The sequence below is a fragment of the Dipodomys ordii genome, unplaced genomic scaffold (genome assembly GCF_000151885.1).
Source record: "Dipodomys ordii isolate 6190 unplaced genomic scaffold, Dord_2.0 Scaffold22, whole genome shotgun sequence".
NCBI classification, from domain to species: domain Eukaryota; kingdom Metazoa; phylum Chordata; class Mammalia; order Rodentia; family Heteromyidae; genus Dipodomys; species Dipodomys ordii.
The window spans coordinates 5,242,982-5,270,261 of NW_012267238.1; the positions used below are offsets into that span (position 1 = coordinate 5,242,982).

A 27,280-nucleotide genomic window follows, 5' to 3' on the forward strand; every position below is an offset into this window, starting at 1 on the left:
CTCATGCATTTGGCAACTCATTGTCTTCCTGCATATAGTACTGTTCAAGAGACAAGGGAGATTCAAATGTATAAGATTTCCCTGCCTTTGGCTAGTAGACAGTTGTTTAGTTTCTTATCTAAAGGAACAGATAAAACAATGAAATGTTCTGAAGAAATGTTTTGAAGGATCATGTCACGCACAGAAATATTCCTATGTGGTGTTCATTCTCAGCACCTGAGCCCCAGCTTCAGTGGGCAGTTTACCACAGTGATGGAGGCCAGCAGAAGACAGACTTAATTCAGGAGACTGAGTGGACCTTGGAGCCAAGCAGGGCTTGAGTACTGAGGAGAATCCCTGGCCATCTGAGTGTGCTAGAACATTCCTCCAGACCTGTGTGGTATTCTGTGGACAGTAGTGTTAGAAGGTGTTCTGAAAAGCCCTTTGCAATAGGAATAGTGGGCGGGGCCTCTCACCCTAGTGTTGGACTCTCCATGAGGCGCTCCTGATGCTGTGCTTCAGATCTCATCTTCCTTTCACTTTTGAAAATAGAGAGGCTCAAACTCATCAGCGTCAAGTAAATGTGTAGAAAAAGAAAGTAAGAGTTTAGAAAAATGATTTTCGGTCTTCTAAGAATAATGAAAACCTAAAATAAGTGAGCCAGCCTGCATTCTTTAAAGTCACAGCGATGATGGACTAGTAATGAGAAAATCTAATGTTAAAAGCTTCTAAAAGCATCACTTTTTAAAAATCAGTCTTCCTTCCCTTCCCCTCCATCATGCTTCTGCTGAATACAGAACTGAATTCTGGCAGGTGACCTCTGAGGAACTTAAAAAAACAAGTCTCATTGCCCATAGGCTTTTAAACTTGGTCACATACCATTGTCTTTGAAGCCTCAGGAGTCCTACTTACGTATTACACGGGCTTGAGGCTGGCATCTCTAATACAGAAGTACAACCTAGTGAAAAGTAAATGAAAAAGAAAGTTTTATTGGAATTATTTACTCTTAAGATGGCTATTTTAGAAGGAACCGTGACAAGTCATCTCCTTGCCTCTAGACAAGAACACACAAGGCATATGGGTATCTGTAGTATTTTAAAAGACCTTGGGGGACCAGGTTTCTTCCATAACTCATTCCAGAGTTTAAACACCCTCCCTTCAGGAAATTCTTCCCTATATTTAACTTACAGGCCCCCTCCTGCGGTTAACACCCATTTCCGCTTTTTTCTGTCTTCAGTCAGGATGGAGAACAGCTGTCTAACATCCTTTTGTGCACTAACCTTCTACCAGTGACAGGGAGCTATTTGGGTATCCCTGGCCACTTCTCCTCTCCTCCAGTAAGCAAGCCTTGGAGCCAAACCCAGATCTTTCCTTTCTGTTCTCCATCTTCTTTATTTCTCCTTTTTGATTACAAAATAATACATCCAATGAATAAAATTGGGAAGTTGTAAAAATATGCAAAAGGGAGCCAGCCATGGGCTGGCAGCTCATGCCTATAATCTAATCCTAACTACTCAGGAGGCTCAGATCTAAGAATTGCAGTTCGGAGCTACTCTGGTCAGGAAAGTCTGACACCCTTATCTCCACTTAAGCACCCAAAAAGCCAGAAATGGAACTGTGGCTCAAGCAGTGGACACTAGCCTTGACCAAAAACTCAGGGGCATCACCCAGACCCTCTGAATTCAATCCCCAGGACTGGCTCCCCCAAAAAAAGCAAAATGGGTGAGGGTCAGGGGAACAGGCTCGCAAGCAAGTTTTCTAGGTATTTAGGTATTAATCTTTTTCTTTTTCATCAGTTGTAGAACTTGAACTTAGGGCCTGGGAACTCCCTGAGCTTTTCTGCTCTAGGCTAGCACTCTACAACCTTGAGCCATATCTTCACTTCCAATTTTCTGGTGGTTAATTGGAGATAAGTGTCTCTTGGGCTTTCTGCCCACAGTGTCTTTGAACCATGAACCTCAAATCTCAGCCTCCAGAGTAGATAGAATTACAGGTGTGAGCTACCAGCACCCAGCTAGGTTGGTTTTGATTTTGGGGTTTTTTTGTGTGTTTGTTTGTTCTTTGGGGTTTTTTTTTTTTTTTTTGTCAGTCATGGGGCCTGAACTTGGTCTGGGCGCTGTCCCTCAGCTCTTCAGCTCAAGGCTAGCACCCTACCACTTGAGCCACAGCACCACTTCCAGCTTTTTCTGCTTATGTGGTGCTGAGGAATCAAACCCAAGGCCTCATGCATACAAGACAAGCACTCTACCACTGAGCCACCTTCCCAGCCCCTATTTCTTATGTAACTAAAATCCAATCTTCTATACCAGTGTTATAAAGTAGAAATACAGTGAGTCACATGGGACAGCCATATCTATTATTTATTTATTTTGCCAGTCCTGAGGCTTGAACTCAGGGCCTGGGAACTATCCATGAGGTTCTTTTGCTCAAGATTAGTACTCTTCTACTTGAGCCACAGCACTTCTTCCATCTTTTTCTGTTTATGTGGTACTGAGGGTTTAAACCCAGGTTTTCATGCATTTTAGGCAAGCACTCTACCACTAAGCCACATTCCCAGACCATGACAGCCATATTTGAAAAGGCAAAAAATAAGTCACTTTGGTAACATTTTTTTATTTAACCCAAATAAAATCCAAATTATGTTATATCCAAAATCATATCTTGTCAACAGGAATTGTGTTGGTGAAAAAGAAGACTAGGTCCTTCCTATACACTTTATAAGACCTGGCATCACAGCTGGATTCATACATGCTGTGTTTTATTCTGCCTTAAATACCCTGCCTAAGCCAGGCACTGGTGGCTCATCCCTGTAATCCTAGCTACTCAGGAGGCTGAGATCTGAGGGTTCAAAGCCAGCCTTGGCAGGAAAGTCCATGAGACTCTTTTTTCCAATTAACTACCAAAAAACCAAACGTGGTGCTGTGGCTCAAAGTGGTAGAGCACCTGCCTTGAGCAAAAGAGCTCAGGGCACCCAGGCCCTCAGTTCAAGCCCCACACAAGAAAGAAAAAAAAAAGTACCCTCCCTTTCCTTTCCACCCCCCTGCACACATTTATACACACACAGCCATGCACGTGCATGCACACACACACACACACACACACACACACACAAAAGTCACTAAATCTGCACTGTTAAGTGGCCAAATACAGCCTTCTCTGCTGAGCCATCAGATGATTGATTACTGACTCCCTCCTCCATTATAATATGCAAAGCTATATACTGTACACAAAGGAGAAACTCCTTAATGATAGGAACATTATTTTGTACAGCAGAGCCTCTCAGACTTATCAAGTGAGTGTCAGTAATGTCCACTGAAATATGTATTGAAACACAAGCAATCATATCAAGCATAAGTACCGTTGCTATTCCGAGTTCAAGGAGATCTCTTCAGATTGTCATGGCTAAAGAAGAGGTAGAACTTGAGCTGGGTGTTTGAAGATGGGCATGCTTAAGTGAAGAGGGAGAGGAAATTAACAGAAGATCCTTTGGCTACTCTGCACTAAAAAGTCACTGTTTTTAGGAGGTGTTCTGTAGCATGTACTAACAGGTACCAGTAGATAGCCATTCTTCTATATCTAATTCCTATACTGAGTGTCAAGAAGCCTAGGCAATAAGATATTTGCCCACTAAAACTGACAAGCACTGGAAATGACACTGCTCACTGACCTTTGGGATGATACAGATATGATTTTCTGAGTGTTGATGTTGAGGCTGTTAATGTTGCTTATCCCACCATTTTCCTGTTAGTAGCAGAATATATGAGAAGTAACAGCATTATAGCTAATAGTGAATGTTTGTTGCTGTGGCCAGACCCTCTTCCAAAGCACTTTAAGTGTGTTTATTTACTTAACTTGTTTAATCCTCTCAATAATCCTGTGGTTAGGACCCATCATATTCTCCCATCTTACAAATGAAGAATCTGAGGAACTGAAGGGTCAGAATAATAAAAGGATGTCACAGCCATCAAGCAAGGGAGCCAAGAGTTGAAACTGGGCAAGAACAGTTTTGGAACCCCTGATTTAAATCACACAGTACAGTATCTCATAACTGTATTAAGAGCAGGTGTTGTACCCAGGGGATCATTAACATCTGGCATTTTCAGAGAAAAAAAAAGAGTCCTGTTATTACCACCTTCTGGTTTTCTTCATTCCTCTCAGCCTGCTCCTTTTTAGGTCATTTGGATGCTCCTCCCTCACAGTCTCATCATCTTAGGGTTTCTAAAGCATCAGTCATGGGTCCTCTTTTTCCTCATTATTCTTTGTGCATATAAGTTGGTGGCAGAGCTGTATTTAAATTGCCTTTGGGGCTGGGCCCAGTGTCTCACTTGTGTAATTCCAGTAACACAGGAGGCAAAACAGGAGAATCACAATCCTAACCTGCCCAGCAAAGAAACATGAGACCCTATTCAAAATATAAGGCAAAAAGGGCTAAAGTATGGCCCAAGTGTAGAGCACCTGCCTAACAAGCATAAAGCACTGAGTTCAAACCCTACTACCACCAAAAATTAAAAGTAAAATAAATTGCCTTGTGTACATACATCTTCACAGTACATAGTGCGTACTCAGCAGGGGTGGGGGGAGTATCTGCCTATCATCCCATCCTAGGCACCATAAGCCTAGTGGTCTGTAGGACTCTATTTTCAATACACGGAACCTGCACCTGTTCCCTTACACCAGCAGAAAGTCAGGCAGAACTCTTGGTTTCTCTCTTCTCCCTCTCACCCTGTGTCTAACTCTGGTGATTCCTGCCTATTTTTCCCACTCTATTTGTCCATAGCTGAATTTCCCTAAATACAGAAGCCTCCATCATCTCTCATCTGTACAACTGAGTAGCCTAAAGTCTCCCAGCATCCACTCTTGTTCCCCCTGCCTCTTCTGTTTTCTAACTGCAACCAGAGCTTACTTTCCAAAATCAGTGAATATCTCTGTCTTCTTCTCCCCTCCCAATACACAGACACAAACTTGCCTGATACACGTTGTATTAATCACTTTCCGTCACTGTGTCAAATCTGAGACAAATCAACTTGAAAGAGAAAGGGTTTATTTGGAGAATTTGATCAATGTAAGGCAGATATGCTGCTTTGGGGTCTTTGATAGGGCTGGGGGATAAGACAGAACATCAGTGACAGAGCATGTGGCATAGCAAAATTGTTCTTATCAAGATGTGGATGTAGAAAAGAGAAAGAGGAAGGGACCAGGGCCTACTAAACCATTCAAGCGTATACCTTTAAGGACCTGAGACCTCCCAATGGTAAACAAGCCTTTAACACATGAGGGGCATTACAAATCCATATCATAGCACACTTACATTTAAAGGTAAAAAACCTAGACATGTATTGTGGACTGTTGCATGTTCTAGACTCTTGCATCATCTGCCTTTCAACATATCCCTCTCCACTCACTGCCCTTTTGGGTCCCCCACCATCATTCTTCTTAACAGAGTCTTGTCATCTGCTGTTTTTCTGCTAGAAAATACTCAACCAGCCTGGCCTTCACCCAGTAAAGAACCCTAGCCTTTTCTGGTTCAGCCTTCCATTGTAGGCTCTCAGCCCAGGCCCTCTCCTATGTGGCGTGTGTCTAGTGGTCAGTTTACATTTGTGTCTGGGGTTTTGTGACATGTGTCTGCCCACCCCCTTAGACAATAAGCTCCGTGGAAGTAAGATCTCTGGCTTTTCCATCAAAACTATGTCCCCAGAGTTGGTACAGTACCTGAAGCATGATACACCCTTGAAGAAGGGAGCCAGTCAATTAATTTGTAAATGTCCCATTGCTGTCTTATGCCATGCCTCTTTTAGCAGTATGGAAAAACCCCAATAGTGTCACTATGTCTCTTAGGAGAGACCCACAGTCTCTGACACATCAGTGGCTAAAACTATCTCAGTGGCTAGTGGGCAGCCACTGTAACTTGGGCACTCGTATGACTGACCACAGAGTCTCTGAAAATGGTGGTAGAAGCACCATCGTTTTTCTTTTAAAACAACAAACTAAAGTCCCGTAGTTTTGACTCATGTCAGAGTTTATTAGAGATTGGATGGTAGCTGAGCTTTAGCAGCATCTTTCAAAGACTTCATTTCACAGTTTCTGTCATTGGCCTCAGGAGCTTCACGCTTCCTTTAGCTTCCTTCCAAGTCAAGTTTTAAAATTCCTAAAGCATTCTCTGACCAGGGTTTTAATTTCCCTGTTGAGTTCTTTCTGGGTCTGGGTTCTGTGAGATCGCTATTTCTCTGGTTTCCCTGGCAAAGGTAGAGCTTTCTATTTTTCTAGTTTTCAGCATAAACAATTTATTATTCCCAAGTCCCCTGTGCTGTCCAGACACTGCAAGGGGTCCCCAGGTAACCTTCCTGGCATCGCTTCCCTCGTTTTCCCGTGTCCTCTTGTACGATGTTCCTCACGCGCAGTATAAATGACATCAAGATGGGCTATGTCTGTTTCTACAGACCATTTTATAGTCCTCATAATGATGGTTGCCTGACTGTAATTTCACTATGTTCGTTTGTGTGATGATTTCTCAAAGTGAAAGCTGATGGGTGACGTGTTGACTTGACCCCTCCCACGACCTCTCCTTGGCCCCTGAGAGATCACTGTGTGTTCCCCTGTCCCAGGGAGCTCTGCCTGGAAACAAGCTAGCTCTGGTGGATCCTGGGCTGGGGGTGCACCCTCACCCTTGGGCCCTGGCCTGTGCTTCTCTAAGCTGGTCTCTGATGTCCATGGCTGTGGAGACCCTGTGACCAGGCCCTCAGCATCACATCCCTGGGAAAGTGATTGCCTTAGCTTACTTATTTTGCCCTCTGCCTGTGGAATTTTTTCACAGATTCACCTTTCCATCACTAGTCAGCTTAAGTAAAATCTAAAGGTTCCCTTGTTAGGCCTTTTTACATACTCTTGTTTTTATTTAGTCAGACTTTGGCAAGAAACTTTCCAAACTGAACTCAGGGGAAAGGTGACCACAGCCTCTGCCTTGGGCCTCAAGATTGTTTCTATTTTGGTTTTGTTCAGTGCTTTTGTTAACTTGCAGAGCAAAGATTAAGCACTTGTACTTATCTGGTAATGGTGAGAGGTCTTTAGATCACCTGCTATGGCCAGGAGATACTTACCTCAAACTATTCACCTTAGCTACCTCCTGGGAGATGGGCTCTAACTATTAACTTTGGTTTTTCCAAAAGGTGGCTCAGTGCTTCCATTTGATCTGAGAGAGGGAAAGAAGGAAGATAAAAAAAACCCACCCCTTTGCTACATTTTGAAAAAGGATAGTAGCCTAATTTATGGAGGTTGTTTTTTGAAAAAACTAACTTTATGTCATAATTTCTTAGCTGCCAAGAGACGTAATTCTACTTCAGCTATGCCTTGGCAACCTCCTTTTGGCACCCTGCACAGCCCTGTCATTGCTCTGCATTATTTAAGCAGTAATCTTTAAGAAGGTGAGAAACTATTATTGCTTTTTAGCTCAGTTGACATGATATTGGCGTGGGCTAGTACCTAGAGCTTCAAACATTCCTGATGGCTGTAAACCAACCTAAACACCTCCGGGTAGAGGCCTTGCTGCCATGAGGTCATGGCTTGCTATAGGGGAGAGAAAGAAGAAGATCAAATGTTGTTTAAAAAACTTTTTTAAATTTTAAGTATTCTTATTCCACCAAGTTGTAGCTGTAGATTTTGGCATTGATCCAGACAATCAAGATTTAGTGTTTTGACCAGCTGTGATCCAGTGAGGTCCTCTGAGGAAACGCTCAGAGGGGAGGAGTCTGTGAACTGTGCAGTGTGTGTGAGCTCTACCCACAAAACAGGCCCAAGTGAATCAGAAAGAATCTGTAGGAGATGAGTTTTTTAATCCATCTCCACTTCAGGAATTCTTTTCTCTCTGTCTCTCTCTGTATCTTGCTCTGTCTCCTCTCTTTCTCTTCTCTGTCTCTGTCTCTGTCTCTGTCTCTCTCTCTCTCTCTCTCTCTCTCTCTCTCTCTCTCTCTCATACTAAGGCTAAAAACTCAAGGTCTTGACTTTTTCACTCAAAGGTGGTACTCTGCCACTTACACTAAAGCTCCATTTCCACGGTTTTTTGCTGGTTAATTAGACATAAGAATCTCAGTCTTTCCTATCTGACCTGGCTTCATACTACAATTCTTAGATTTCAACCTCCTGAGTAGCAAGGATTATGGACATGAGACACCAGGGCCTGGCATCAATACTTTTTTTTTTTTTTTGGTCCAGTCGTGGAGCCTGAACTCTGGGCCTCGGCACTGTCCCTCAGCTCTTCAGCTCAAGGCTAGCGCTCTACCACTTGAGCCACCGCGCCACTTCTGGCTTTTTTTCTTTTTGCTTATGTGGTGCTAAGGAATCGAACCCAGGGTCTCATGCATGCAAGGCAAGCGCTCTACCACTGAGCCACCTTCCCAGCCCCATCAATACTTTTGATGTGGTGAATCTTTGTCCCTGCTTCATTTTTTTTAATAGAATTTCTTTTTGTTAATAATGATGTCCAAAATGCTTGAAAGTATTTTTTAAAAATCCTACGATGTCCAGAAAGCCAGATAAACTAACATAGGCAGGAGGAGAAGAAAAATGTTCCAATCCACTGGACCTCAACAGTGTTTAATCTCATCCCTCCCTCACTAGATGTTTCTGGTGGCACCAGAAACCTTAAAGGCCCTTGGGATCGGGCCAAAGAAGGAAAGTAACATCTGTTGAGTTGGTTATGTCACAGCTTTAAACTTCCTGGTGGCTTTGTGACCTTGGGCAAGTTACCTACTCCCTGGACTTCACCTTCCTCATTTGTGGCATGGGATGTTTGTACTTCATAGTTGCACTGGGAGAATTAAATGTGACAAGGCATTCAAAACTGTTGACAGGGTACTTACTTAAACTGTTTGTTTCTTGAATAATAATTTATGAACCTACTCCTTGTGCTAAGAATTTTACTTATACATCTCATTTAATCCTGAGACATGTGCCCATTATACAGAACATGGTGCCTTACCAGTGACCCATGTTTTCCAGGTCTCCCAGGGGTGGAGCTGCCTGTAGAGAACATCACCTGTCTTTTCTTACTTTCTACTTCAGGCAGAAAAATGAAGAGCCAAAAAAGAGGTGGTAGGGAAAAAATGGTAGAGTAGAGTGAACTGGTTCTGCCATTTCTTGGACCAGCTTCATGGTGAGGAATTCATAGTTTTGAAAGTACTGACCATGATTCTCGTCATTTAGGTTAACCAATAAAGGAAGTCCCTCTCTTATAAAAAGTCTCTTTGAAGCTAAATTCATAGAGAAAGAAAATGATGCATCAGGGATTTAGGGACCATTGGAGTACCCTAAAGGATATACATTTCTGCAGACTCGAGGGTCTTTGAGCTTCAGTTGCCCCTTTTTCAGTAAAATAAGGATAATATTTTTGGAATTGTGAAGCCCATAAGTACTAATCATAATTCTGGCTACTACACCACTTAGTGTGTATGCCAGGGAAGTGGCCCTATACCTCAGAGTGGTAGAGAACTAGCCTTGAGCAAAAGAACTCAGGGACAGTGCCTAGGTCCTGAGTTCAAGCCCCACAACCAACCAAAAAAAAAAAAGTAGTTTATATGTTAGGCATTCTGCCAAAGATTTGTATAAGGTACATTAAGTAGGTAGGTTTCATCAGTTAGCCGATAAAGAGAACACCACATGCTATTCGGTCACAAAACGAAGTTTATTTACCAAACTGCTGCCTCCTCCATGAATGCTTGAGAGGTGTGGCTGAAAGGGGAGACCCACCTCCAGGCCAGGACTTATCTAGGCCAGTGAAAAGTGTGGCCACATTGGATCTGGATGTGACCTCAGGGCCTGAGACCTTACTTTTGTTGTTGTTGGTGGTGGTGGTGGTGGTTGTGGAGCCTGAAATATGAGCCTGAGCTCTGACCCTCAGCTCTTCAGCTCAAGGCTAGCATTCTACCACTTGAGCCACAGCACCACTTCCAGCTTTTTCTGCTTATGTGGTACTGAAGAACTGAACCCAGGGCTTCATGCCTACAAGGCAAACACTCTACCACTGAGCCACCTTCCCAGCTCCCCCTTTTGTTGTAAATATTTTTTATTGTAAGAATACTGTACAGAGGAGTTACAGTTACCTGAGTAAGGTAATGAGTGCATTTCCTATCGAGCATTGTTACCTCCTCATTTGTTTTTCCCCTACCATCCCTTCCCTCCCCAACTCCTCCCTCCCCCCCACCCCAAGTTGTAAAATTTGTTTTCAACATAGTGTCTTGTACATCTCATTGTTACAATGGGTCAACCTGTATCCTTATTTCAGCATTTTGTTATTTCCTTTCCCCTCCCCAAATTAGAAAAACATATATACAAGATACAGGGCACCAGAATCAAATACAATGAAAGCAGGAGTTATAGCGTGGGGAAGAACATACAAAAGAAACAAAAAAATTACCTGGTACATTATAAATACATTAAAAACAACAGCAAGAAAGATAAAAACGCTTTTGTCCCTATCTTGGGGTTCATATCCTTAGCATCATCTTATAGGGTCATATGTACATAGCTTTTGACCTTTTCTACTGGTCCTAGACATACTAATTATTATAAATAAGGGAAACTATGGGACCTATGTTTCTTTGGGCCTGGCTTACTTCACTTAATATAATTTTTTCCAAGCCTTTCCATTTCCTAACAAATGGAGTGGTGTTATTCTTTCTGATGGAGGCATAGAATTCCATTATATACATATAACACATTTTCTTGATCCATTCATCTACTGATGGGCATCTGGGTTGGTTCCATATCTTAGCTATTGTAAATAATGCTGCAATAAACATAGTTGTGCTAGTGGCTTTAGTATAGCCTTATTTGTGATCGCTTGGGTAAATGCCCAAAAGTGGGCTTGCTGGGTCATAGGGGAGCTCTTCAGGGAGTCTTTTGAGGAACCTCCATACTGCTTTCCAAAGTGGTTGAACAAGTTTACATTCCCACCAACAATGCAGTGGGGTTCCCTTTTGGCCACATCCCCTCCAGCATCTGTTGTTATTAGAGTTCTTGATTATAGCCATTCTAACTGGGGTGAGGTAGAATCTCAATGTTGTCTTGATTTGCATTTTTTTTTATGGCTAGAGAGCATTTCTTCATGTGTCTAATGGCCATTCTTATTTCCTCTTCAGAGAAGTTTCTCTTTAAGTCTTTAGCCTGCTTATTAATCAGGCAGTTGTTTCTTTGAGGATCTATTATTGGGGGGGATTTAATGTTTTGAGTTCTAAGTATATTTAGATATGAGACCCTTGTCCGTTGTATGGCTAGTGAAGATCTTCTCCCAATCTGTGGGCTTTCTGTTGATCTTGCTAGCTATGTCCTTTGTCATGCAGAAGCTCTTCAGTTTCATGCAATGCCATTTGTCCAAGCTTTCTTTGATTTGTTGTGTTTCCAGGTCTTTATTAAGAAAATTTCTGCTTGTGCCAAGGAGCCCTAGAGTTTCTCCTATTCCTTCCTGTTATGTTTTCAGGGTGTCTGCTTTGACTTCAAGATCTTTGATCCATTTGGGGTAGATTCTGGTACAGGGTGATATCTAAGGATCTAGCTTTAGTTTTCTACAGGTGATTAATCTATTTTGCCAGCACTATTTACTGAAGAGGCTGTCTACCTTCCATTCTATTTTTTTAGCTCCTTATCGAAGATTAGGTGGCTATAGGTCTATGGGTTCATTTCTGGGTCTTCAGTTCTATTCCATTGGTCTCAGGTCTGTTCTTGTGCCAGTACCAAGCAGTTTTGATTACTATGGCTTTGTAGTAGAGTTCGAAATTTGGTATAGATATTCCTCCAGCACTGTTCTTTCTATTAAGGATTGTTTTTGCTATTGGTAGCCTTTTTTGGTAATTTTTTATTATAAAAATATTGTACAGAGGAGTTACAGTTACATGAATAGGGTAATGAGTACATTTCATAGCGAGCATTGTTACCTCCTCCTTTATTTTCTCCCTACCTTCACTTCCCTCCCCACCTCCACAACTCGTCTCCCTCCCTATTGTAACGTTCATTTTCAATATAGTGTCCTGTACATCTCATCATCACAATGGGTCAGCCTGCATCCCCATTTAAGCATTCTGCAATATCCCTTCCCCTTCCCAAATTACAAAAATGTATATACAAGATGCAGAACACAGGCATCAAATCCAGTGAAAACAGGGTTATACCATGGGAGAAGAACCTACAATAGAAACAAAAGAATCACATAGTGCATTGTAAATACATTAAAAACACTAGCAAGAAAGGGAAAAAAAAAAACCTCTTGTGTCCCTGGCTTGGGGTACATTTTGCTTAACATTATCTCATGTGGCCATATGTAAATGGCCTTTGACTTTTTCTGCTTGTCCTAGACATGTACTAGTCACTGCAAACAAGGAAAACCATTGGGACCTATGTTTCTTTGGGCCTGGCTTACTTCACTCAATATAATTGGTAGTCTTTTATTGAAGCCATTGTAACCTCATCCCAAAACCAGGCAGAGACTCATCAAAGAAAGAGAACTATAAACCCATCTCTTTGATAAACATCAATGTAAAACTTCTCAACAAAATTTTGGCCAATTGACTTCAACAACTCATCAAAAAAAACATACACCATGATCAAACAGGATTCATTTCAGGGATGCAAAGCTGGTTCAATATATGCAAATCAATTAATATAATTCATCCCATCAACAAGAGCAAGGATAAGAACCACATGTTTATCTCAGTAGATGCAGAAAAAGCATTTGACAAGATCCAACACCCCTTTCTGATAAAAAGTTCTGGAAAAACTAGGAATCCATGGAACAATCCTCAATATAATAAAGGCTGCATATGACAAACCTACAGCCAGCATTATACTTAATGGTGAAAAACTAAAGCCATTTCATCTAAACTCAGGAACGAGACAAGGATGCCCACTCTCTCCACTTCTCTTCAATTTAGTATTAGAATGCCTAGCTACAGCAATAAGCCAAGATGCAAACATAAAGAGGATCCAACTAGGGAAAGATGAAGTGAAACTCTCCTTCTCTGCAGATGACATGATCTTGTATTTAAAGAACCCCATGGACTCTACTCCCAAATTACTTGAGCTGATCTGAAACTTTGACAAAGTAGCAGGGTATAAAATTAACCCTCAAAAATCAATGGCTTTTCTGTTTGCCAACAATGAGAAGAGCATGGCTGAAATCAAGAAAGCAATTCCTTTTGTAATAGCCCCACAAAAAAAAAAATACCTAGGAGTTAGCCTAACTAAAGAAGGATCTCTATGATGAAAACTTTAAAAACCTGAAAAAGGAAATTAAAGAACTAAGGAAGTGGAAAAACCTCCCATACTCCAGGATTGGGAAAATGGCAATACTGCCAAAGGCTATCTACAAATTCAATGCAATACCTATCAATATTCCAACCTCATTCTTCAATGACATAGAAGAAGCAACCTGGGACCTTCCTATGGTAAGTTAGGATGTGTGACCAGAGGTGGCCCAGGATGTAACCTAGCAGGAGGGGGAGGTGACTACTTCCAGGTGTGCCAGTTACCTAGGTAACAGATACTGAGTGGAAACTTAGTCAAGAGGTAGGGAGGTATCTGCAGGAGGCCTGCATGGCTGGGGGCAGACCTTACAATTTGAAGTATATTACTGTATTTAATCCTAACCATAGTCCAGTGATCTATTGTGCAAAGGAGAAAACTGCCACAGTCATATAGCCAATAAATAGTGAAGTTGTAGCTCCACATACATGAGATTGTCATGCTGAGAGTAGGTTCCAGGCCTTGCAACCCTCTTCTTCAGAGCACACTCTTTAGATAGAGATGAAAAGGTAACTGAAAGTAATAAATAAGGACTCGCAGAATGCGCAAGAAATTAATTACCCTAATTGAGAAAGCTCAGGAAAAAACTTGATCCAAGAAAGACAAATCTAAACCAGACTGCTTTCCTTGGCTTCTGATACCCCCTCCCCCATCCCCCAGCTTCCCTACCTCTCCCTGTTTTTCACCTACAGCAAGAGTTTACTTTTGAGTCAGGTAACATTCCCTGATAGGGTTCAGCTATCCCACTGTCTGTGCCCTATTTCACTAAGCTGTAGCCTAGTAAATCTGCAGTTTTCATATCTGTGGCCTGTTGTTTTTAATGAATTCCTTTTCATTGTAGCATTGAACCCAGATAGCAGGTTTCCAACTTGGGGCTCCTCCAAGCTGGAAGACATCCAACCAGGCAAATGACTGAGGAGGGATAAGTGTTCAGTGACCTTGTCCACTCAGCTCTTGAATCTCAAGCTCTGCACCCCCTAAACCTAGAGCCTCACAACAGCGTGTGTGACAGGCATGGAGAGTGAGGGAGAGCAACCATATTTCCTGCTGTACCCACATTTCAGGGTTGTTCCTCTCTCTCTCTCTCTCTTTCTCTCTCTCTTTCTCTCTCTCTCCCTCTCCCTCTCCCTCTCTCTCCTTCTCCCTCCCCCCTGTCCCCTCTCCATTCTCTCCCTCCCTCCTTTATGTATGGATTGAACTCAAGGCCTCACCCATGTTTAGCATGCACTCTACCACAGTACCACTGAGCTGCCTTCCCAGGCCCTGAAATTGGTTTTACAAGTAAAAACTGTAAGTTTTTCATCACACTTTATATAATATACTCATTTCATTTGATAAGTACATCAGCAGCAGCATTTTAAAATATTTATAATTGGTGAATATGAATTTCAAACTTCATTGAAATAAAATAATCATAAAACAAGATTTGAGAGACAAAAATATAAAAACAGCATTCTTTTCTTTTAATCTCTATGGTTTTTTTTTCATTGAGCCACATATTACTCCGGTCAAGTTGTTTGTTTCAGAATAATCAGATTGTATACCAAAAAAAAATCATTGTGGGGGTTGTTGGGTTTTTTTTGCCAGATTTCAAGCTTACTTAACTGCTTCAGTGTCACGCTATCACTTGAACCATGCATCAAACTTATCTTTTTGCTACAAAAACTAATAATGCTTTTACTAGCCCTTTTTGAATCATATATCATTTAATTTTGGTATCTTTATTACTTTTAAAATCAAGAAACTTTTTTTTTTGTTTGTTTGTCATGGGGTTTGAGCTACAGCGCCACTCCTGGTTTTCTAGTGGTTTATTGGAGATAGGAGTCTCACGGTCTTTCCTGCCTGGGCTGGCTTTGAACCGTAATCCTCTGATCTCAGCCTTCTGAGTAGCTAGGATTACAGGCGTGAGCCACCCACCTCCAGCTCAAGAAACTTTATGTACTTATTCATGCTATAATTTATTAGGCTTATAAACTTTGGCCTATGGATTAGTAATAGCAAGATATAGGCCAGGCTCTACTTCAACATGCTTGTACTTTTTTTTTTTTGCCAGTCCTGGGGCTTGAACTCAGGGGCTGAGTACTGTTCCTAAGCCTCTTTGTACTCAAGGCTAGCACTCTACTACTTGAGCCACAGCACTACTTCCAGCTTTTTCTAAGTAGTTTATGTGAAATAAGAGTCTCATGGACTTCAAACTGTGATCCTCAGATCCCAGCCTCCTGAGTAGTTAGGAATACAGGCGTAAGCCACTGGCACCTGGCTCATATTTGTAATCAGTTATGTTTAGTTTTTGTTGTTTGAGCCAGGGTCTCACTATGTAGCCCAGGCTGGCCTTGAATTCCTGAATCATTTTCCTCAACCTCCCAAAGTGCTGGGATTACAAGCACGCCAGTATTTCTTTTAGGCAATCATAGAAATAAAGTGCTCTTTTTAAATTTTAACTTGTACTAAAACATGTAATGAAAAGGCTCTCAGAACCTTCTATTAAATATGAAAAAACCAAGATTATTTATTAAAAATTTATGCATTGTGTTTTTATACAGAGCTATTCAGTTAGTTTTTGAACAGTAAAAGTTCAAAGGTATCTTAAATCTGTTTCTTAAAAAATAAGGGAATAATTAAGCAAATTATGATATTCCATTCAGTAGAACAGCCACTTAAAATTATGTTTGCCCAGGTATTTTAATAATATACAACAGCAGGATACAGAATTATGTATATAAACCACAAACAAAACTGTAAGGTTTTCATTTTATTAAACACACATACATAAAATCAAAGCATAAAAGGAAAATTTCCAAAGTTAATAGTAGTTGTTTGATGAGTAATAGGCTTGTCATGGTTTTTATCTTTTTATATAGCTTACTTTTTTAGTTTTCCTGTGAGTATAAATTATTATAATAATTAAAGATGCATGTATGTTTATACATATATAAATCTTTAATCTAATAATTACAGTCCTTCAGCTGTTTAGGTCTTAGCTATTTAAAAAATCTGCAATATAGCTAAGATCCTGGAAGTAATTTAAACAAATCAGTTCTGAACAGCCCAAACCAATGCTACAAAGCTCATCTAATACAGCCTGTTATCCCCAAGACCTCCTGTAGTTTACTGCCCAGAACTCTCAATAAATCCTCAGGCCCATCATGTGCTCCCTGCCTGCACTTCCCTTGCACTCAGTTCTCCAGACATCACCCTCAGATCAGAGAAGACACTGCATGCAGGAGCCCCAAAACTGCCACACCAAGCCCCCACAGTAAGTGGAGACACAGAAAACTTAGGTCCTGAGAGCTGATGACCCTGAAATCCTGCACATCCTTTATTGAGGCATCACTTTGTGATCCATGTTTGTTTCTGTGGTTTGAAGTTAATTAAGAAAGTGGGGGGGGGGTGCTCAACTTTTTAAAACTGTAAGACTTTATTATTAAAAATTAAGTTTTATCTTACATAGCAGAAAAGAGGAAAAACTGAGAATGTAGTGATAAAAAAGTAAACATTAGACATAGAAACATTGTAATTCTTTATCAAAAATAACTTTTTTATCTTTGTAAACATATTCTTTTTTATTATTATTGTGAAAATACCGTACAGAGGGGTAACAATTACATGGGCAAGGTAATGAGTACATTTCTTATCAAGCATTGTTGCCTCCTCCCTTGTTTCCCCTTCCCATCTCCCCCCACCCCACCCCCTAAAAATAACTTTTTTGAGGCAGGCTCTTCTTTGTAATCCAAGCTGGCCTTGAACTCATCACTCTTCTGCCTCGGCTTCCTCAGTACTGGGATTATAGACATGTGCTCACCTCACTTGGCTCAAATTTTAGTATTCTTTTTATTTTCTTCTTTTTGTACTAATCCTAGGGCTTGAACCCAGAGCCTGGTCGCTGTCCCTAAGCTTTATTATTATTGTTGTTGTTGCTGTTATAAAGGTGATATACAGAGGGGTTATAGTTACATAACTCGGGTAAAAAGTACATTTCTTTTTGAACAATGTCACCCTTCCCTCGCTCTCTCCCAGATTTTTCCCTCCCATTCCCATAAGTTGTATAGTTAACATTGCATTTGTTCACCCTTTGTTCCTCCATTTCTGTGTCCCCTCTTACCCTCCCAAAGACAAATAAACAAGTCAAAAAGAAAAGAAAAAAGCAACAACAAAACACACACACACACAAACCTTGTTTCCATTTCCTGGTGTTTTTTGCTCTACCACTTGATCTACAGCTCCGCTTCCAGTGTTTTGGTGGTTAATTGGAGATAAGAGTCTCATGGACTTTACTGCCTGGGCTGGCTTCAAATTGATCTTCAGATCTCAGCCTCCTAAGTTGCTAGGATTACAGGTACCCAGTCTTACTGAGCTCAGGGACAGTACCCAGGTCCTGGGTTCAAGCCCCACAACTGACAGAAAGAAAGGGAAGGAAGGAAGGTAAGAAGGAAGGAAAAGGGAGGAAGGAAGGAAAGAAGGAAGGAAGGAAGGGAGGGAGGGAGGAAGGAAGGAAGGAAGGAAGGAAAAGGGAGGAAAGAAGGAAGGAAGGGAGGAGAAAAGAAAAGAAAGAAAAGAAAGGGAGGAGGGAAAGAAAGAAAATACCCTTGCTCAAGGATTTAGAGTCTATCCATAAGGCACGCAGCAGTACCAAGCTTAGAGTTTATGGGTTCACAGAAAGCCTATGTCATGACCATTAGCTTGGAAAGTGTTGGTTGAATTTGAATATAAAGTTTCCGTTAGGGACACAGGATTCAGCAGAGACCCTGGAGTCAGACTAAATCAAGCTCCCCTATGGTTTTTTTGACATGGGACTACCCATCTACCTGCTACCTTTGCAGATATAAAGGTTCTAAGTGTGCAGAGTACTTTCTACAGTGCCAGAAACAGTGATGCTCAGGAAAATGGTGTTCCCTTCCTATTGTAGTTGGCAGGGGACAGGTGTCATACTTTCTTACTTTTCTGTTGTACTAAGGTAAGGAGAAGCCAGGCATTGTTAGTTCACCCCTGTAATCCTACCTTCTCAGAAGTCTAAGCTCTGAGGACTTCAGCCGTAAGCCAACCCAGGCAGGAAAGTCTGAAAGTTTTATCTTCAGTTAACCTGCAAAAATAAAAGCCAGTAGTAGAGGTAAGGCTCAAGTGGCGAGTACCATCCTTGAACAAAAAAGTGGGAATTTGAAACCAAGTTTAAGCCACAGTATTGATGCACCCATACATGGGTGTACACACACACACACACGAAAAAAAGGTCTAAAGAGAGTCTCGAAAACAGGGCTATGAAGACCCCTGTTCCTCTTGTGTCATAAGCTCCCTAGGTGTGTTGAGTCTGATCCTGGAGGCTGGCTGCCTTTTCTTAGCCCACTGGAAGCCCTACAGAGAAGAAGAACAGGAAGGGAAGTGAGAAGCATCAATACCTTCATCTTTCACCCACAAGTAGCAGTGATATCTGCTCATACCCGAGCAACCTCCTCCAGGGTTTCATGCTGGCTCACCAGTTTCCCAGTGCCCTTGGCTGTATGTATTGCATAGATGGTTGTGAATGGGGCTAATGCTGTGTTTCAGTGTGCTTACCCGTCAGCCTGCAAAATCATTTAGAGAAGGACACTGTCAGCAAAGGTTGGCAAAATGTGCGGCCAACCCAATTACTGTGAGTTTTGACCACACAGTAACTGAAAACCTAGATTAAGGCCTGCAGATGTTACTCTGTTTTCTTCGGTTTTTCTTGAGCGTGAAAAACAGCGATTTGCTCTCTACTTGCCCAGTTTGATCTGCATCCCAGGGACCACCCCTAATCTTTTGGCACCAATACTTAGGGTCAAGTGAGAAAGTGTGGCAGCCCATAAAGCCTCCTGGTGCTTTTTCTCAAGAATGTTTCTGTATTATCTGAGACCACAGGTATAATCCAGCTCAGAAAAACATGAGAGGGAAGAGGGAATGAGTTAGGTCCAGGGCTGTGGCTGCGGTCACAGGTAGAAGGGATCCTACACATCCTTCTTTATCAGGGCACTTACTGAAATTGTAATTTGAAAATGTGTTATTGAAGCTATTATAACTATCTTTTAAAAATATTATTTGGTTTATTAAGTCTTTAATATAATACATACTTGGGCAGTGCTGGGGTTTGAACTCAAGGCCTCATACTTGGTAGGCAGGCTCTCTAATACCAAGCCACACCTCCAGCCCTTATTAGGTTATCCTTCTCTTGCAGGATTGGAATCTCCTTGGAAGTAGGGCCTTTCTTGCAGATTTTTTTCTTACAGTTTTGCAAACTGAGGCAAGACCTGCTCTGTTTTCCATCTGTCTGTCCTTCCCACAGCCTGGCATAGAAAGTGCCAGTTGTGTATCATTTCAATTCCTGCCTTGCTTTGCTCTTTTAACAGCCACTTCTCTCTCAGAGTTTCCTCCTGTTTAGAACAAGTCAGTTTGTTCTTGTGTTTGTACCTCCCTGTGCCTCTCAACCCAGTCTTCATAAGGTTGTATTAAAGATAGTTTCATCTGCAAATAATAACATCTAGAACTATGATCAACACTCTGGGAGTGGCTTAACTAACATAGAATATAATATAACCATCATTTCCCTGGTCTGGAGACTCTTTAGATCAACTGATTATTATTTATTATTTCTGACTTAAATGTACTAATGCAGGGTTTTTAATAGGATTTTTTGTAAGGACCAAGTGAAAGGATGTTTGTGAAATGACTTCAGAACCTATAAAGCTTTGTCTAGCTGAACAGTGAATATTATTGCTGGCTCAAAGAAATCTTCCTGACCAGGAACTCAGGCTCGAAAGAAGGCACCAAGGATTCAGTGTTGTAAAACGTGTGTGTGGCTAGTCTCATAAAAGAGAAGACATTTCCAAATTAATTTTTCCTTTTAAAAAAATCCCCCTTGATGCTCTCTCTCTCTCTTTTGCCAGTTTTCTTAATGCAGGATGATTAATATTTGGGGAGCTAGAAAAGCTGGTCACAAGTCACAGGACTTAGTGTGTCCCTACCTTCCTGAGTTATCATTGGCAAGTCACTGAACTACCCCGCCAAGTGAGGTGACTGCTTTCGAAGATAAAATACCAATGAACTATTAAAAGCAAGAACTCTGATAGCCCCACAGACATCTATGAGGTTGAGTAGCCTTCACAAGTTTTCATTTCCAGGTCTGGTCCATCCAGTTCGGTAAACTGTTCCCCAGGTGATGTGCTTTCGGTGCCCCACCCTGTCCTTCTTTTAAGTATATTGTTATATCTGTACTTTTCCTGAAGGAAGCTCCAGAGGTTGGACCCAGCTTCATGCTTCATGCCCATTCTTGCATGCATTCATTGTAATAAACGCTAGGATTGGTTATCATCTAATTTTATTGTCTCACACCTAAAAGATACTATTTCCTATGTCTGGACCCAGAATACATAAACTGAATTCTAAAGCGGAAAGTAACTTCTCATTTTTTTTTGTTTGTCTTCTAGTGACAGACATCACACCTCCAGTGCAATCCCTGTTCCAAAGAGACAAAGTTCCATCTTTGGGGGCACAGATGTGGGCTTCTCTAGGGAGATCCCCTCACCGGACAAAGGACATCGAAAACGGGCCAGCTCAGAGAACGAAAGACTCCAGTACAAAACCCCTCCACCCAGTTACAACTCAGCATTAGCACAGCCTGGAACCGCCACCCCTCCCATGAGAGAGTCTGAGAGAAAGACAGCATCTCTGTCCTCTTCCTTGGACACCTCCTTGGACTTCTCCAAAGAAAACAAGAAAAAGGGAGTGGATTTGGGTGACACTTTACACGGAGGCCATGTGAGTGTGGACACTAGCCAAGAACAAAGAGAAGCCCTCTCTGGGCACCCAGCCACAGTAAATGGCACCCTGCCATCCAGTGAGCAGCCTGGCCCCACCAGTGTCCAGCTTCCTGGGGAGTTTCACCTGGCCTCAGGGGCTGAGGTTTGCTGTGCCGTGGAACAAGCAGAAGAAATCATCGGGCTGGAAGCCACAGGTTTCACGTCAGGCGATCAGCTAGAAGCATTTAACTGCATCCCTGTGGACAGTGCCGTGGCAGTTGAGTGTGACGAGCAAGTTCTGGGAGAATTTGAAGAGTTCTCCCGAAGGATCTATGCACTGAATGAAAATGTATCCAGCTTCCGGCGGCCACGCAGGAGTTCTGATAAATAAAGTGAGCAGACCAGACAGGAGGACCAGAGCAGAACTACTGGCTCAGTGAGAATAAAGCTGCACTCACCCTTTTTCATAATTATGATACAAAATGAATATTAATGGAGGATATTCCTCAGCAAAAACAACTTTGGGAAGAAAAGAGGGACTCAGGATCATTGTGTATCAGTGGGCCAGACAAAGTTAGATTTTGCTTTCAAGATTTGCTTTTCAGGCCTGATGATTGTTTTAAGGCAAAAGTCACCCCCTAATTGAAAGAGCTTACAGCTCGAGTCACCTTATATGTCTGCTTTTTTATTTACACTTCTATGTTATCCTCAGAGGGAAGATGATAATATATAAATAATATAATGAACTCACCTTTAGTTTCCCGTAAGCATTGGCGTTCACCACAGTTTATAAAACGTTGGAAAGATGGGATATTCAGGAATAGCTTTTGACCATTTTCCTAAGTGTCTATGACCATCCATCAGGTTGATAAATGAGAAGTTAGTGTTACCTTTTACCCAGGGTCCTGTGCTCCAACCCTTGCTCCCAAGCACCCCAGTCAAGTAGAGACCCACTGTTGGCCTGTCTTCCTAGTAGATGGGCTATGCCTCCTAAACCCCAGGACATCAACACTCACAGGCCCCAAACTATTATCAGGACATTCCTTCTCTTCTACTCAGCCAAGACCATTCCCCTACTGCTGTACTCCTGGATGAGCATTCCTTTGGTGGGCCCAAGAGACTCCCAAGAATTAACCATAGTCAGATGGCATCCAGTTCCCCGTGGGGTCCAAAGTTCTACATGGGTAGATGTAGTTGGTCAAAAATTAGGCAAGCCTTCTGGCACTCTACTCACCAGACAAAAAAAAAGCTTTAAATGTAAACTCCATATTAATTTATTACATTTCAATCTGAAGGAAGGCATTATATATGACAAAATATATGTAGAGAGTCAGGCTGTCCACTGCAAAGGAGTTGAAATGGGTGAGTTAAGAGAATATATGAGGCATAGAGTGTTATTGTGCAATTTCATAAAGTGTTAAATTATGTTTTTGAAGTCTAATTTGTCATTCCTGCATTTGTTTGCTGTTGCTTTATACATTATGTACCCAAGGACGATGCCTCAGGGTTGCAAGCTCTTTAAGGAAAATTTATCCATATATCCATGTATTGTATAGAAAAATAAAAATTGAGTTTACTTCACTTAGTTTTGTTTGGGGTTTTTTTACCCTCAGTTTTGGAATTCTTAATCCTATATCTCCTTATGATAGATCATGACGGGCTTAGCCTGAACAAAAGCCATGGCTGCATCGAAGCTGATGCTGATGACTTGGTTTGAGTTGACAAATCCTATGGATAGCAGCACATATGCTTCACATGTGCGCTCTCCATAGCCGTTTGTCCTGCCTAACATAGGGCTCTCACAGTTATGTCTATATTATGTTCAAACATCCCTGGGCTCAGTTTTAATTGATAGCTTCATTGTACAATGGACTCATGCAAGTAGTTATCCTGCGTAGAGTTCACAAGCCACTACATAGCAGACAGATCCAGCCTGCATACAATTGGAAGCTTTAACTCAGTCTGATGAAAGTCATCTTATTCCACTCAAAGATGCATGTCTGTCTACTTGAGATCTGCAGCCATGGCTTGGAGGAGTCTTTTTGCTAGGTCTTGTTACTCATTTTCGAGTCTTAATAGGTGGAGAGAGTCTCTGTCTTAGATGTAGACATCATGCTGTAGAGTTTTCTACTGAGGTGATATCTGAAAAATTAAAGGGCATTTGAAGGTCAGTTAGTATTGCAAAATGATCTGTGATTTTCCCTGATGCAAGGGTAAACTTTAAACTTTATACAAATTCAAACTACATGCATTGAGCAGGAGGACCATATATAGAGAACCCCCTGGCTAGTGTTCATCACGGGTTCCACACAGTGGAATAGAACCTACAGCTCTGAGTTCCTCCATAGGCTCCCTGGTCTGGACTTCATGGCTTTGTATTTCTACAGCTCTTGACTGATCAGATTGCTTAGAAGTCATCAGAACTTGCTTCACTTTTACATGGACCCCCACTGTCCAATGATAACTGCATGGAAACACCAAGTAGGTTTAGATTTGGGGGTCTTCATTTGCATTTAGTTGATATCTGCCACTTCTGCCATGAGCTGGATAGACGAAAAGCTTCAAAATCCATTTTGCTTCTATTTAAAGTGGCCAAGGCAAAGTACAGTATAATCTGTCTTGCTAATCTTTGTAACTAGTCTTGTAAATCACTAAAACAGTTTTCTCAAAAGATATAAGTTGAAATGGAAACTCACTACTGTCCATTTCTGAGCTGCTAAGCACCCTTTGAATGTTCGTACAGCTGGGACACTCTTAACAGCCAGCAAATATTAGCAAATGAATATTTGATTGTGTTTTTTCTCTCCATTTCCCCTTAACCACTTTAAAAATTCCAGAATTTTTTTTTCCTTTGGAATATTAGTTTTGGAAGAGTGTACCCAGCTATATTTTTTTAGTGGTTCTAATGGTGCCCATTTATCCTGACCTAACTGGTTATTTAAATAATTTTTTAAACCACCACCAATAATAAATGGCATGTGAAACTGATCTTTTGGTAATTGGAAGAAAATTTAGCATCTGTATTTATAAAATAAAATTGATTAGTATTTATTTTGAGAGTTAAAAGCGTATGTTTTTTCCCTGCTGTGTTTGAGCCCTGTCTTCATTGTTTTGAATTTCGTACTGAAACTGAGTTAAGTATGAAAACCTTGTTCTTAAACAACCAGTCAGCCATCCTGCATACATAGAGCACACTGAGTGTGGGTGAACATACACATGCACTTGAGTGTGCACATGTGCACATGGGCTGGACCAAACAGCTAATACAGAAATCTGACCTTGGCCTTTACCCTTGGCCACATTGTCTAGTGGAAGCAAAGGTTTATTAGCAATTCCAACTCAATGTGATCTGTGATGGGAGAATGATGGAGAAAATGCACAGCACAGAAAAAACTGTTCGTTATAACTGAAACTTGAAGATTGGTGGAAATTATGTGGAGGGAAGTACATGAACTAAGGCCCAGAGGCAAAACTGTGTGTGTGTGTGTGTGTGTGTGTGTGTGTGTGTGTGTGTGTGTGTGTGTGTGTGTGTGTGTGTGTGTGTGTGTGTGTGTGTGTAGTTGTTTGGCCTGGTACTGGAAGAGATGTGAGCAGAAACTAAATGGGAGGCTGGGGAAGGGTTTCCTTTGCAGTGGGCTGTTGCTAAGTATCTTTTCCCAACTTTTGTTTTTATGTTGGTCTTAGAACTTGAACTCAGGGCCTAGTTGCTGTCCCTGAGCTTTTTTATTCATGGCTAGCACTTAAGCCACACCTCCACTTGCAGGGTTTTTTTTGGTGGTTAATTGGAGATAAAATCCTTACAGACTTTCTTGTCTGGGGGGACTTCAACCTCCCATCCTTAGATCGTAGCCTCCTGAGTAGCTAGGATTACAGGTGCCTAGCTCCTTTCCCCAGATTTTAAAGCAGAAAAGCAGCTGGGTCAGACCTGAGCATGACTGGCAGCCCAGCAGAGGCCAGATTCCAGTGAGACTAGCTTGTGTCTGGTTATTCTCCTTTCCTTTCTGTTCGGGACACAGAAGTGCATCATAATGTCCCTTCATTCTCAGGGTGCATGTTGAGTACAGCTGGGTTTTACTGTGCCTTACGGCAGAGAAGCTTCTCTTTAGAAGCTCTTCTGAAGTTCCCTAGGCAGCCTGTCATTTCCCTGCAGCTCTAGCAGCAGTGCAGAAAGTAGGTGGCTACTTCACAGTGATAGTAAAGAAGGCTGAGGGGATTGGTCATGCTTTCCCCCATGGTAACGAACACAGCTACTTAACCTCTCTGAAGACTCCATCTCTCTGAATCTGGCTTCTAAATGTTACATAGAAATAATACCCCCAAGCCCAGAGTTGATACAAAAGATAAACCTTTGAATACAAGCACCCTGCCATGAGAAGGAAATAGTCATTCAACCAAGATTTCTTGTGTGGGTTGCATCAGGCTTCGGCCGAGTCACTGACATTTTTCTCTGTGTGCTAACTCGGGAAACTAAGCTTTCAACTGATAAGATATGTTCGGAGGGATGGGAGCGTGGGGTGGACACGGAACTGCACATGGCTAAGCTTCGCTTGCCTGGTGTTCATGTCACACACCTACAAATGAGTGTCTGTCGTGTCCCTAAATGCTCACCAGCACAGCTTCTCACTACTGACTGGGTACTGAATTGGTGCCTAGAATTTTAGATTTTTGTTCAAAGTCAATGACTTTCTCTCTTTTTCCTCTTAGTGCATCTAATTTCATTTTGTAGGTAGACAGCTCAGCCTTGTGGATTTTAAGTGACTGAGGAAAAACTGCATATCTATAAAAAAAATAATTCTACAGTGTTTTAGAGACTGGTTATATCAGCAAGCCAGAAAAATAATGATCAGGCAGATAGACAAAAATGAAAATGAAAGCCAGGTGCTGCTAGTAACCTGTGCCTATAATCCTAGTTACTCAGAAGACTGAGCTCTGGCTCAAGGCTAAGGCAGAAAAGTTCATGAGACTCCATTTCCAAAATAACCACCAGACAGCATGCCTGGAGCCATAGCTCAAGTGGTAGAGCTCCAGCCAAGCAAACAACCAAAGCAAGACCCTGACTTCAAATCCCAGGACCTGAAAAAAAGACATCCAATTGATCAAGTAGCTTTAGATAAGCCCAGTCACAAAATCAGAAGAGGAATGGTGGCTAGCTCACAGCCTTCTCACTGCTATACATAAAACAATTTGTTTCAGTCCCCAATATAGCAACAAGTTGGAAAGGTAAAATACTGGATAACCTGACTATGACACACAAAAGGGACAGCCAGAGACTTGAGGGAGAAGGGAGAAACCCACAGCCTGACAGAAGAGCCAGTCAAGAGGTTTCACACCCAGTGCAGCCAGCCACTTAGCTGTATGAGCCAAGCAAGGCGCTTGCCTGCTTGGAAGGCACATCAGGATTTCCTTTCAGCCTGGACAGAGGCTCCTCTTGCCTCTTTGTAACTGTTCTTCAGAAAACTGCCTCAGACTGCCTTGGGGGTCCAGCAAAAGAGAACTGACTTGCTCTTCTCCCTGTGTATGAAGAATATGGAACTAAACCAATTAACAGGCAGCTTGCTTCTGAACAGGGTTTGCAGCACCAGAATAGACACCACACTGCCACTTTCTCAAAATCCTTAACACAAAGACTTGTAAAAATATTAATGAGGGGCTGGGAAGGTGGCTCAGTGGTAGAGCACTTGCCTTGCATGCCGGAGGCCCTGGGTTTGATTCCTCAGCACCACCTAAGCAAAAAGGAAAAAAAAAGCCGGAAGTGGTACTGTGGTTCAAGTGGTAGAGTGCTAGCCTTGAGCGCAGAGAAGCTCAGGGACAGTGCCCAGGCTGAGTTCAAGCCCCAGGACCATTAAAAAAAAAAACAACTTTCCGCTTGGACTAGAAGTCCAAGTGCAGAGCACCTGCTTAGCATGCATGAAGCCCTGGGTTGATCCTCAATAATGAAAAGAAATACTGAAAAACTGAAAAAAATCAGTTTGCAGGTACTATGTCTTATTCCTAAAGATAAGAACCCCATCATCAGAAAAGTGTTACATCAGCTTGGCATAGTGGCTCATGCCTGTCATCCTAGCTATGCAGAAAGCATAGATAGGAAGATTTGGGCCCAGACATGAACATAAGACCCTATTCAAAAGACAGCTAAACCAAGGAATGGAAGTATGGCTCATGTGGTAAGAGTATCTGACTAGTAAACACAAGGCCCTGAGTTCAAACTCCAGTATAGCAAGGGAGGGAAGGAAGGAAGGAAGGAAGGAAGGAAGGAAGGAAGGAAGGAA

At 41.8% G+C, this 27,280-nt stretch overlaps 1 protein-coding gene across 1 annotated transcript in view; it reads left to right on the forward strand.

Annotated features, from left to right (window-relative positions):
- Uvrag (UV radiation resistance associated) overlaps positions 1-22,592 on the forward strand; it is a 274,073-nt gene extending 251,481 nt beyond the window's left edge. The window contains exon 14 of the mRNA XM_013014162.1: positions 20,700-22,592. Within this exon, the coding sequence (XP_012869616.1) occupies positions 20,700-21,402 (703 nt within the window). The 3' untranslated portion in view covers positions 21,403-22,592. The remainder of the gene's footprint in view (positions 1-20,699) is intronic.
- Positions 22,593-27,280: the final 4,688 nt, after the last annotated feature.